Raw genomic sequence first — 12,886 nt, 5'->3', positions numbered from 1 at the left:
GCCACTATGATCAAAATAAAATTATATTATAATTAAAAAATTTAAAAAAAATAAGAGGTCATTAACTAACGATAGTAGATATCAATGTTACAGTTGATTTGTACTCTGTTTTGGAGAGATTGTCCTCCTAGGTGATATTCTAGGGCCCTATAGTGCCACAGTCTACTAGAACCACTTACATGGTGCGTAGGGGCTTTCTGGTCTACACCTACCAATACTGTTAGAATCTAGTCCCCCTTGGGGGCCAGAGAGATAGTATAGAGGTAAGGTGTTTGCCTTGCATGCAGAAGGATGGTAGTTCAAATCCCGGCATCTCATATGGTCCCCTGAGCCTGCCAGGAGCGATTTCTGAGCATAGAGCCAGGAGGAACCCTTGAGTGCTGCCAGGTGTGACCCAAACACCAAAAAAAAAAAAAAAAAAAAAAGAATCTATTCCCAAAGGTATAAATAAAGCCATCATAGAAATCTTTGTTTATGCTTTTCTCTATGCGTTTTATGGATTCAAGTTCTATATCCAAATCTTAATTCATTTTGAATTGATTGCCTATCATAGTAATCTAGCTTCAATATTTTTAAGTGGATATATTTTTTTCCTAGCACTGTTTGTTGAAGAGACTTCCCTTTCTACATTGTATGTTCTTGAGTTCTTTTTCATAAATTAAATGCACATATGTTTATGCTTTTTTCTAGGTTTTATATTCTATTCCATTGAGTCATATGTCTGTTTTTTGGTTCAGTGCATGCTTTTCTTATTACTGTTATTTTGTAATACAGTTTGAGGTCAGGCAATGTTATACTACACATCTTCATTTTTTTTTCAGAATTGCTTTGGCTGTCTGATGTCTTTTGTAGTTCCACACAAATCTCAATAGTTTGTTTTATTTCCTTGAGGAATGTCAATAGAATTTTGACTAAAATATCTCATTGAATCTGTAACTTGCTCAGAGTAGGAATTAAAAAGAATAATTTTCTAACCCATAAAACAGAATAGCTTTCTACATTTTGTGCTTTTTTTCCTTCTTTTAGCAATGTTCTATAGCTTTTATTGTACAGATCTTCACTTTTTTTTTTTAATTTGCTCCTATGGATAACAAAGTCCTTCCAAAGTAACATCATTTCTTAGTTGAATTTTAATAAGTTCTAGTAAATAGTTGGCAAACAATTTTTATTGGCATGCAGGAATTTCCTGCATTACAGGAGAAAAAGCAGTGGAATCCAAATACATATTGTTTCTTGCCTCTGAAATAACTTGCCTATAAAGAAGAATAACTTGATTATAAATAATGGTATTTATTCTACCAGTGATTACAAATTAAGGTGTATGTTGTTTTCTAGATAAGAGTTTAAGAAAGTGCTGATGTTTTATTAGGTAGTTAAAAACAGTCTGAACAGATTGACACTAAGAATATATGTCATTCCCAATTTTCAAATGAGCTTTATGACAAAAATAATTGCTCATAAATACCTGTTTGACACTTGAGATTTACTTCTACAGAAAAAGTATAAGCCACGTAAAAAGTCTTGAACCCAATTGCTTTCAAATAAATGAGGAACTTTCTAGCATCCTAGTGATAGAAGAACCCTAATTGTCCTTGGCCCTCAAATATGAAATATGAGCACTAAACATATCATTAAGTGGCAAGGCAAGTTATTCATAATAAAAACTGTACAGTTCTTTTAGTAAAACATAATGGTTCTGTCACATTCCAATGTTTGTCCTTGGATAGCTTCTCTGACTTCAGTATCATCTAACGCAAGAAAATTTACATCAACCTATAATACAGAATGTTTCATATTTTTCTTTTCTAGCCTTTCTCTTGTTTTCTCTTTATTTTGCCTTCCCACGATCACATGCACACAAGTTAGGTTCATCAAGGTACATACAATGCAGAAATGAAGTTACATGAGATGATTTGAGTAAACTTGTCAAAATATGTATACATTTTCCAATCTGCTTCTTTAGCCTCAATCATCCTTCACCAACAACCCTTTGTTTTATCTCTGAAATCTCTGAAATGATTCCATTTATCTCCATTAGCACTGACTCATCCTGGATCCAGCCACAGCATTTCTATCACCATAGGTCCTTTAAATTTTACTCACTTTCTCCTGTCTAGACACTCTTAGGGACATCCCTCGGTGTACTTCTTTAATCCATTCTTGTCTAGGCACATACTCTTGAGAGCTTTTTTAAAATGCAAACCTGACCCTTTCTGGCTCCTGCTTAAAATAATCTAGTAGTTTCTCATTGCCTTTTAGATAAAACCCAAAATCCTTTAAAGCTCCACATTGTGCAACCTCAGCTTCCTTTTCCATCTTCATCCCGAAAGTTCTATATCTCCAATTTCACTTATCTACTAAACTAGCTAATTTAGGACTCTAATTCTTCAGATCTCCTTCTTCCTCTACACCTAGCTATGGGCCAGGTGATTTCTTTTCCTTGAAACACTTTTCCTTCATCTTTCCTTATTCTACAAAACAAAATTATCTCCTACTCCTACTTTGGTTCTGGCTACCATTATCTTTCAATAGTACATAGGCTAATATTGATCCCATAAGTTGTTAGGATTTTGGTAGCTTTCACTCCGTAAAAGATGTATTTCAGTTTGGAATCTGATATGCTTACTGGTTAACATATGTTGAAGTAAAGGAAGATGGTCGTGAAGGGCTCTGGATTGCCTTGGTTGAATTTTGAGTTCTGCTCCATATGTGCTGTCATGATATTTATCATTTTTATGCCTCAGTTTTCTCTTCTGCAAAATAATATTGTCTGTCTCACAGTTGTTATTATTATAGTGAAAGAAATAATATGTTGGATGTTTATGTGTATAAATGCATGGGTTAGTTTTATTAACTATTTATTATCTCATAGAAAATGCTTTTTAAAACATTTTAATTGAATAACAATGAGGTACATAATTACAAAGTTGTTAAATGCTTGAATTTCAGACATTGTATACAATGTCTTTGAGGGCTAGAGAGATACTGTAGCAGATCTGACACTTGGTGGGTCAATTTCCTTACATGCAGTTGACATGGGTTTGAACCCTATCTTCTCATTTAGTCCCCCCAGACTGCCAACAGTGATTCCTGAGTGCAGAGTCAGTACTGATCCCTGAAGACTGCCACATGTGGCTAACAACAACAGAATAAAAAACACACAAAAAAATAAAAGAAAGTATCTTTTATGTATGTAAAATAGCTACTTACTAAACTCAAAGCTTTCTGTGTTTCTATGGAAATTAAGATATTTCTAAGGCTGTTTTAGCTTTATTTTCCATAAATTTGATAGGAATAGAGTCTCAAAAGTAGAAAATTATGTGTCTTCTTTCACATTTGATTTTTCTTTTGGGTTATATCAGTGTATATTTTAGGGATTATGTAAGTAATATAGTCATAAAATGTTTTGTTTTCCTGTCAACTCTGAACCATATCTCTGCTTTATCTCAGTTATTATCAGAGCTGCTGTCTCTAGCAATTCTTTTGCACTAGTCCAGTTCAGACCCCTGTCCATAAGGTGGCTGACTGGAGTGTCAACAGGCTTGAGCATGTATTTTAAAGATCTTTGGAGAACACAAAATAGGAGTCTCAAGTAGTGGTATGTGAAAAATATCAGCAAACATTGTACCTTGCCTGCAAAATTTTTGAGAGTGTATTTATTACCTCGGAGCCACCAGGTTTTAGAAGTTATTGTCATTTTGATTTTCAGATGAGTCATTGGGTCTCTGGCTCCCTGAGGCACTTTATTATGATTCAGTGCAAAGTACTAAAAGGACTCGACTTCCGGGAGTTAGTGGCATCAGTGGGGGTGTAGTGGCTCTGCGTTGGCAAGGCGCTTAATTGACACCTTTGATGTAGCTTAAGACAGTACCCGCACCTCCCACTGCTGCTTGGAAGACGTCAGCCTTACGCAGAAAAAGCATCTGCTGATGAATCCTGCATCTCATTCAGCCTGCTCTGGGAGCAGCCTTAGCCACACTTAACTAATCTAACGCCTCCCTTTTCCTCGGGTGCTCTGCTTAGTGCTGAGAAAGGATTTTGCCTCTTGCTAGTATCAGGTCAAACACTGTCCATGTTAGAACTCATAGAAGGTAAGTTAAATGTATTCTTGCTTTTCCCCGTGGAAAATGTTTGTTCTGCATCCTCAAGATGTATGTGTCTCATTGTTAATTTAACTTAATTAACTGTGGATATAAAACTTTTTACAAGCAAACTATTAGTGACCTGTCTCTTAAAAGTCATATGTTTAAGTGTTTTGTCAATTTTTGAAGGTGTAGTTCCTCAAAAAAAAAAATAGAAAAGAAATGCTTACTTGAGCTCTATGGCTATGATTTAGATTAGTGAAGAATTTTTATCAAAGTCTTAAAAATCAGCTAAATCTAGTGATTTTTGCCCTATAAGGAAGGAACTTTAATTGTGAGAGCATTAGAAACACACTGTAAGGAGCTCCTGAGCATCTGTGCCTGTTCTTTGTCCTGCTGAAATCACATCCTTCAGCAGTAAGGTATGGTCAAGTGCAATGTTGTCTAGTACACAGATGCTGGAGGAACTTTTAGAAGTGAGTTCTTACCCACAAAAAGTCTATAAGCTATTTTAACAAGTCCTAGGAAATTTCATTTGTGAGCTGCCTATTCCTCTAGGGTAAGACTGGAAGGCTAAATTGAAAAATTAAGGATGAATCCCATTGAAAATGTCTTAAGACCTTTACCACATTTCTAATATGTCTACTGACACCATGGAAACCATTATTAATAATTCACCAGGGAAGTTGTAAAAATACATTGAAAAAATTTTATGTAACCTGCTGCTATATTAAAACTTAGGGCTCACAATGAATTTCTAAAGAAGGTTAGTCCCAAGGCTCTCTTTCAGGACCACAGATTAAAGGTGACTGAAATTTTAGCAAATATTCCTTTATAGTTGGTTTCTTTTTAAATCTGAGAGGATGGTCTGTCATAAAAATTCTTTGACCTGTCATTTTTTTCTCACCAATTCTTTGTTCTTTTAGTTAATGGAACTCCTGGTAGTCAGCTTTCAACTCCACGCTCCGGCAAGTCGCCAAGTCCATCACCCACTAGCCCTGGAAGCCTGCGGAAGCAGAGGGTAAGGAAATGAATAAGTACTTTATTAAGACCTATCTGTTCCTGGGTGCAGAATGCCACAGGTGCCAGCAAGTGGACTAGTCGTGATAGTTCTGTTTGTCTTGAAGGAATAGCTAGTCAAGGAGAGGTGAAAAACTCAGGACTAATAATTTTTCTGGATAGATGTCCAAATTTTCACTTCGAGAGGAATAATCATTTGCTACTTCTCTTTCAAATAACTCATTCTTTCTGAATGCACTCAGACTTGCCTATCATAGGTTTCCAGCTTCTTAGATAAATCTAGTTTCATTTGCTATCATCAGGGATTATCAGCCTTCCTAAAGGAAGAATCAAGAAAAATGCCATTGCTGGAGGAGTGAGCTGAGGTGAAGTTACCCTGTGGCATGAAATAGTGGCCCAAAGGTTGGAATTTGATGTGGGGAGGGCCACAAGCAACAAGTGTTTTGTGAAGGAAACACATTGAACACTTGCTGTCCTCGCTACTTTTTTTTTTTTTTTTTGTCTTCTGGCATGATGATGATGGGAAAGTTGACTGACTTGGAGAACAAAGTGACAATGTTGCTTTCTTTCTTTGAGTTCTTCTGGCTAAGGCAGCGAGGGAATCTCTTTCTGGCTAAGGCAGCGAGGGAATCTCTTTCTTCACGATAGAAGAACTGCTATTCTTGTATTTTCCATCATGTACTGTTAGATTTTTCCTGTAGCAGCAAGTCATGCATAAAGGTGTGAAAAGGGGAGAAGGAAGAAGCTCAGTTCAAGATGTAGAATATCACCCTTATTGTATAATTGAGATCAGAAAGAAAGTGAACTCTTCAGAGCTTTTATGAGGGTGCTTGCCCAGCACTTCCATGTGAAGGGTTTCTTGGATGCATCTGAACCCAAAGACTGGATTTTAACTGTGGTTTTTTCACTATTACATTTACTATATTTTTATTTTAGAAAGTAATTTTTCTTTTCTGGAAGAATATAAGGAGACAGAAAGGGAATAATGTATAATGTTCAAGAGAAAATGTGGGTTTCTTCAAGTGGATAAAGTACAAAGTATAAATTTAAATTGCACCAAAGATAGAGGCCCTGTCTTCAAGCATCCTGCTAAGGCAGTGTCCACACACCAGCATCTGAAATTTGGAGGGGAATGGACACTTGGCTAGCGCCACTCCTTTTCAAAATCATTTAATCAGATATTAGATTGTGTTGTCCTTCTCTGTGTAGTCTGCTGGCATTAGGTTTAGCTTACTTTGGATTGTTTGGTGAGGCCTGTGGCTTGGCTCTATTCCTCCACTAAATGGCCTTGTTGTTTCAGAAAAGTCTGTTATCTTTTCCAGGCCTCAGTGGGGGGAAAAAAAAAAAAACAACAAAATAAAGTAAAAAAGAGACTTTTTCCAAATAGAAAGCAAAATAAAGTAAAAAAAAAAAAAAGACTTTTTCCAAATAGAAAGCCCAACTCTTCTATTCCAGTTCCACTAGGGTGTTATGACTATGGATTTCTTCTTGTCCACAGTCTAATTTTGCATTTGGAAATACAGGAATTATTGGTGAACTGAAAACATTGCAGAAGCGAATTGGTTGTAGTTTTTAATCTCCTAAAGTTCTATTCTTTTATAGATCAAGATGGTAGTGGCCTGATTCTCTTCTAATAAATGTTTCGCCAAAAGACCTTATCCACAGGAGTAGCTATGAACTACACACAACTACACATTTGCATAGAATAGTTGTGCTTGAGGTTTATACTTTACAGAGTATTAACTAGCCTAGAAATCTTTCCTCATTTTTTAATTAAACTCAAATTTAGGTTTTCACATGTACATTGTTGTTCAGATGAAATTACAGTGACTGCTACAAACTCAAGTCTTTTTTTCCTGCTTGGTTAGTGGGGAGAGACCCCCATCTTGCGGGTAGAAAGGGCTTTGCTCAACTGCCTCTTGCTTTGCAGAATAAAGCTAAATTTTACATCCTCTGCTCTTTTGTATCCTCTTATTCATTAATATTTTGTTCAACTGAGGCAGAAAATTTCTTTCTAGCTACCAGCAGCTGTGCAGCCAAAGACTTATATAATTAACATTGCCTGCACTTGGGAAGTGATTATAAAGGATGTTTTCCTTAAAGATGTTTCACTTTGTCATTTAACCACCAGTGTAAGTGCTCTACTGAAAGAGAAAAACAATTCTTTTTGTTTTAGGGAGACAAAGGGTTTATCACCATCTGAAAACAGTTATTAAGCACATGTTGTGAGCAGAGTTCTGGATAGTTCAGAGATGGTTCAGTTTCCTGGCTTTTGAATTCAGGCCATAAATGAACATTCTCCATCTATGTACCATGTCAGTGAGTAGAGACATTCCCAGCTGCCTTGGAAAGGGGTACTTTCATCGTGGTGTGGAGGCAATGCATCATATAACCCCTCCCAGTTAAAATGGTCTAAAAATTTTCTAAAAACTGATCCTGTTTCATATTTGTTACTGTTTCTCTCAAATATTTGGCCATATTCCTATGCAGGAAATACTAAAATAAGTGAGAAATGGCAAATGCTAAAAGTAGACACTTCAAAGAATAAATTAACTCTTTTTATTGCAAATTGGAAAACAGTTGCTAGTTCTATTTTTTTTCTGTGTTGCCTAGCAACATGGCCACGAACAGGAGTTGATTGCCTTACTCCCAACACACACACACACACACACACACACACACACACACCAAACATCCAACATACACTCATATACTCCTACTCTCTTGTACACAAACACACTCACTTATACACTCTCCATCTCTCTCTCACATACACATTCTTCTTACCTTGTTTTGAAACACAGGAATATAAATGAAAAATGTTTGATCACTTCTCAAATTAAAAAGTCTATTTTTCACTTTATATTTTGTTGATTGACCAACGTTTTTATTCCTTAAACATATATTTTTATGTCAAGTCTTTTGATATTTTATAATAGGCCTATATCATAAGTCTGCATGCCATACATTTTCTTCATAAAACTAAGTATACTAAACACCCTCCTATTTTTTTTAAAACTGTTACTCCTGTTACTGATTTAGGATGATCACAGAGCAGGTTTGAGAATCTCTTTTTCATCTATGAACTTTTTTGGTCCATTTAATCAGGAAGAAACATGTTGTGTTGTGTAGGTTGAATGAAGCTTCCCGTTTTTCTCCCACATCACTGACTTTTGTAGATTATGTGATCAGTCAGATGATATGAAGAGTGGGTGGTACAAAATAAAAATGAAGCCAGGAATCTAGGCACTGCCGCTCTGAGCTGGTTGCCTGGCTACCAATGGAGAAATCCAGTAACAAAAAAGGAGGGAATGGAAGAAAGGGAGAAGTGATGGGCAATTGCTTGAGGACTAAGAAAGAGCATTAGCATATGATGGGAGTCAAGTTTGCATTCTTTCTGTCTTCTAACAAGACAGTCTTGAAAAGGCAACGTTTATTGGGTTTGTGCTGTGTACAATTGCATCACTTTTAGTGCTGTTCTGGGATCTGTATTTGCTGGAAACCAACTTAGGCTCCTGAAAAGTTGTTTTGTGAGGCCAGCAAACTTCTCTTGGGCTCAGAATGGGAAGATATTATTCATGGGCAGCATTGTCTTGGTATCTAGTAGCAGAGTGGCTGACAGTCATTAGAGGCTGTAAATTTCACTGGACACTGGAAGGAAGAGCCTATATTTTCTTGCCAGTAAGGCAAAATGTGGATATTTTTTTCTATGGAGGTGGTTTGTCAATTATGTATTTCCTTGTAACCAAATATTGAAGGACATTAAAAATGGAGTCCTATCTGTTGTTTTTGTTTATTGTTTTTATGCCATGTATATCAGTGGGCAGGCCTTACTTTTGACATTGTGCTCAGAGATTACTGCTGGCAGGGCTCAGAGGACCATAGAGTTGCTTCATGCAAGGCAAGCACCCTATCCACTGTACTGTCTCTTCAGCCCCAGAAACCAAGGAATCTTAGGCAGTGTTGCTCCACTCCTTAGAAAACCACAAGGCACCCAAGAATGCCAAGTAAACAAATCTATACTGCCCTTCATCTTACAGGACCTGTATCGTCCCCTCTCTTCGGATGATTTGGACTCAGTAGGAGACTCAGTGTAAAAGAAACAATGGAGCAATGTATATGGTTTGTGATTGGGTGAAGGTTTCACATTTCCTTAGAAAAAGTCTAACAGCAAAATACACAAAAGAGTTTTGCATATTGTGAAAGGAGAAGGCCCAAATCATATAAAAATAAATATGTAAGCATTCTATATTCATGATGTCAATTCAGGAAGGAGTTTTTGAGAAAATCCTCCTCCACTGATTTGATTGGGGGAACTTTAGACATATACTGGCTCAAATGCTGAGACTTTTGTGTGAGATCTTATTCCAGATGAATTTTATATATGCACCTAATATTGAGTATAAGAACACAGTAATGATATAGACTCAGAGTCATATCTTTGGAGACAGGAATTTCATTTACCCATTAGTAGATATACAGATACAATTTTCTAGTACTTTTGGTAAAACAGATTAAAATGACACTAGCCAGCATCTTTTCTTAAAGTTATACCCCTTTAAAATACAGATTTCTCATATTTAGGATATTCTTATTGAAAAATAATCAAAATATTCAAATAGATGATTTTTCTTCTTAGGCCATAGACTTGTAGTTTAATATATATGAGGAAAACTCTCATATCAAGGTTCTATCTCATGAAGACTAACATTAGGTATATATCGGTTTTTTTGGTCAACTAAATTTTATTGTGTGAATTTACTTTTTATTGGAGATAGCATATAAATATGCTTATATTTAATTGGATAGGTATAAATATGCATATTATGAATAATGTACTCCATTATATTTCTATAAATTATGTAATTCCACTGGAAATCATTTTTGTAATTTTTTAGAAGTATCAAAGTTGAGTATACACAACATTTTTTACAAACAGAAATAAAAATCTGATTTGGAATTTTTCTAAAAAATTAATTTGTAAAGCAATGCCATTGAAATGGTGCTAAATAAAGCTGTCCAAAATAACTAAATCTTCATTCTGACCTATCTGAATCTTCCTGGTGTTTTGGAAATTTTTATATGCAAAACTCCTTTTGTGTTAAACCAAGTAAGTTCTCTGGTTATAACCTATTGTTAAACATTAACCTACTAATTCTGCTCTTCCTCTCACCTATTAGTCAGCTTTCCTTAAATATAAAATAATTATATTAAAATATGAATGTTAAATTTATTATGTATGATTGTTATATTTAAGTCATAGCCTAGTGATTATTTACTTTTACTAGTATAAACACTAACAATTTAAGACTTGTGAAGCATGGTTTCAATATTCTACAGGCTTGACATATCTCAGTAGGTGATAAATTTAAAATGAATAATGTCATTTGGAGGCTTTTACTTGAGTTTTTAAACCTGAAAACTGAATTTTAAAACTATGTCTGATTCAAGATGGAAAGAAATTCAGTTGTCATATACTTTTTAAGTGTTAATCAATTTATATTGTTGATAAATTGTTCAACTATCAAATTTTACCATCTTTTTTATAGATACATATGTTACTATCACACTTTCTAAATGAATAAAAAATCCAACCCAAAGAAGAAGAGAAAAAGGGTTCAGGCAATCTAACAGCATTTGAAAATTTAGCCTTATAATAATTAGTGCCTTATTATCCTGTCTGCTGGGGAGAAAGACACTTCTCTGGCAGGTTATTCAAGAACTTCAAACTGAACTATTCCATCTTGAAAGAACAGTTTATAATAATACCTGTCCCAGACTTCAGGTTTTAAAACTGGTTCCAATAGAAATGAACAGAGACTCCTGCTGAGATCAAAAGGCTGCTTTGTTTTAACTGAAACAGTAAACATCTGTGAAGTTGCCTGTGCTGGTGTCTGTTCTAGTTATGTCTTTGTAAAATGCATTACTTAATACAGTTGAGTCCATAAAAGATTGGTTTGTATTTGACTGAGCTGTCAAAAATGCAAAGAAAGCAGTGAAACAGTTAATTTAAATCTCGTGGGGTCAGATGGTCCAGAACATAAATAAATTCCAGTAATTTACCTTTCCTGCACTGTCAATCTTATGGACAACTGCTGCTTAGAAAGGTCCAATAAATGCTATTTGTTCTGGATAAGTGGCAGATATTGCCAATTGATATGAAGCCCATGGCTTTGTTTAGATACGGCAAAAAGAAACTGGACTTGTACTAATTGCAGATAGATATCATGGCCAACTTTCCATTCAAGCAGTTCCAAGGGAAATGCTATTCCACAACATTTAATCTTTTGAACATATGCCTTTTATTAAAGGACTGTTCAGGGGCAATATATATCATTTACTTTTGAAAATAAAGTCCCTCAGAGATTGAAACAGCAAACCATTTATAGACTTTGAGAACTCTTTCTATGTAGAGTATAATTCCATTATGCTAAAGCAGAAATAAAGATACTGAATAACAAATGAGAAGTTTTCAGTTTGGTGGTGGAATTGAATCAGTGATTTATAGGCACTTAAGATTCACTTATAGAATTGTTTCTTAAAAAAATTAGACACTGAATTTTAAAATGGTTCTGAGCAGGAAAGAACTCCAGCAAAAGCCATGCAGCCATGCATTATTGTACTTTTTGTTTAACTTTAAATATGCTATGAAGACATTGTGTACTAGTTAATAAAATCACTTAATTTTTTCTAAGAATCATAAAAAGGATATCAGAATTTTTCTATTTCATTATTATAAATATTTAGCAACTTAGATATGTAAAGCCTAATCATATAATCAAGTGTGAAGTTCAGTGTGAACTCAAAAGACTAGTTCTGAAAGCTAATTTGTCTCTTTAGTGTGTTTATTTTTTGTCTTAATATAGTGTGTGTGTTGGGGAGATTTACACAATGTGTCTATATTATCATACGATTTTAAGAAATATCAGATTTGTCATATTTTACACATTTCTGTTGGCTGATATGAATATTAAAAATAAAACAAAACCTTCTAAAAACATTTTGAACCAGCATTATATGTGAACCATGCACTATATGTGTTCCCCATGTTAACTGGCAAGGGGATTTTGAATTTGAGGGTTCATATTTTATTTTTCCTTTTCTCATTTAGTTACAATAAAGTCTAAAAGCCTCATCTCTAATGCAAATAGATAAAAATAGAGTCACATTCCTGAAAAACATTTCTGTCTTTTAGCCATAGAGCTTCTAAATTGTTCACACGTGGTCATATATCTAAACTTATAAGTCAATGTTGCATAAATTTCTAAGGCTCAGTGTGTTAGGATGTATCTTATAATTGGTGTGTATGGACAATAAACAGTTAAGTGTGATATTTGAGACATAGCCTTACAAGTTACTGGCTCTTCCATAATTATATGTAAAACATTTATATCTAAATTGTTGCAAGCAACATATTAGTTGGAGCATATTTAAGTTCAAAATTCCTTTGTTATAGTAGGATGCTAGTATGACTATCCAATCAATCAAATGTGCTGCTTAATTTTTAAAATTGAAATATGGGTAAAAAATTATTTGAAGTTCAGAGAAATCCTATATTATATTAACTATCAAATATAAACACATATTGAGCCTTATATCCTGGTTCTCAAAAATTAAAGTTATTGGATATTATCATATTGTTCTAATAAGCATATTAAGAATATGTAGTCACTCAATCTTAATTTAAAATGAAATATTACCCATATTTAGTATGAGTTCTGGTATAGATAAGAAAAAACAAGATTTTTAAATCAAAAATATATTAATTTATATAATTGGGAGAA

At 34.5% G+C, this 12,886-nt stretch overlaps 1 protein-coding gene across 1 annotated transcript in view; it reads left to right on the top strand.

Annotated features, from left to right (window-relative positions):
* The window catches only part of DCLK1 (doublecortin like kinase 1), a 404,307-nt gene that overhangs the window by 306,287 nt on the left and 85,134 nt on the right, over window positions 1-12,886 (top strand). Inside the window, 1 exon segment of the mRNA XM_049778893.1 lies at window positions 5,009-5,103. Within this exon segment, the coding sequence (XP_049634850.1) occupies window positions 5,009-5,103 (95 nt within the window).

Source organism: Suncus etruscus, chromosome 8 (assembly GCF_024139225.1).
Source record: "Suncus etruscus isolate mSunEtr1 chromosome 8, mSunEtr1.pri.cur, whole genome shotgun sequence".
Classification (NCBI taxonomy): domain Eukaryota; kingdom Metazoa; phylum Chordata; class Mammalia; order Eulipotyphla; family Soricidae; genus Suncus; species Suncus etruscus.
The sequence above is the reverse complement of the archived record's forward strand: the minus strand, read 5'-3'. Positions and strand labels throughout refer to the sequence as shown.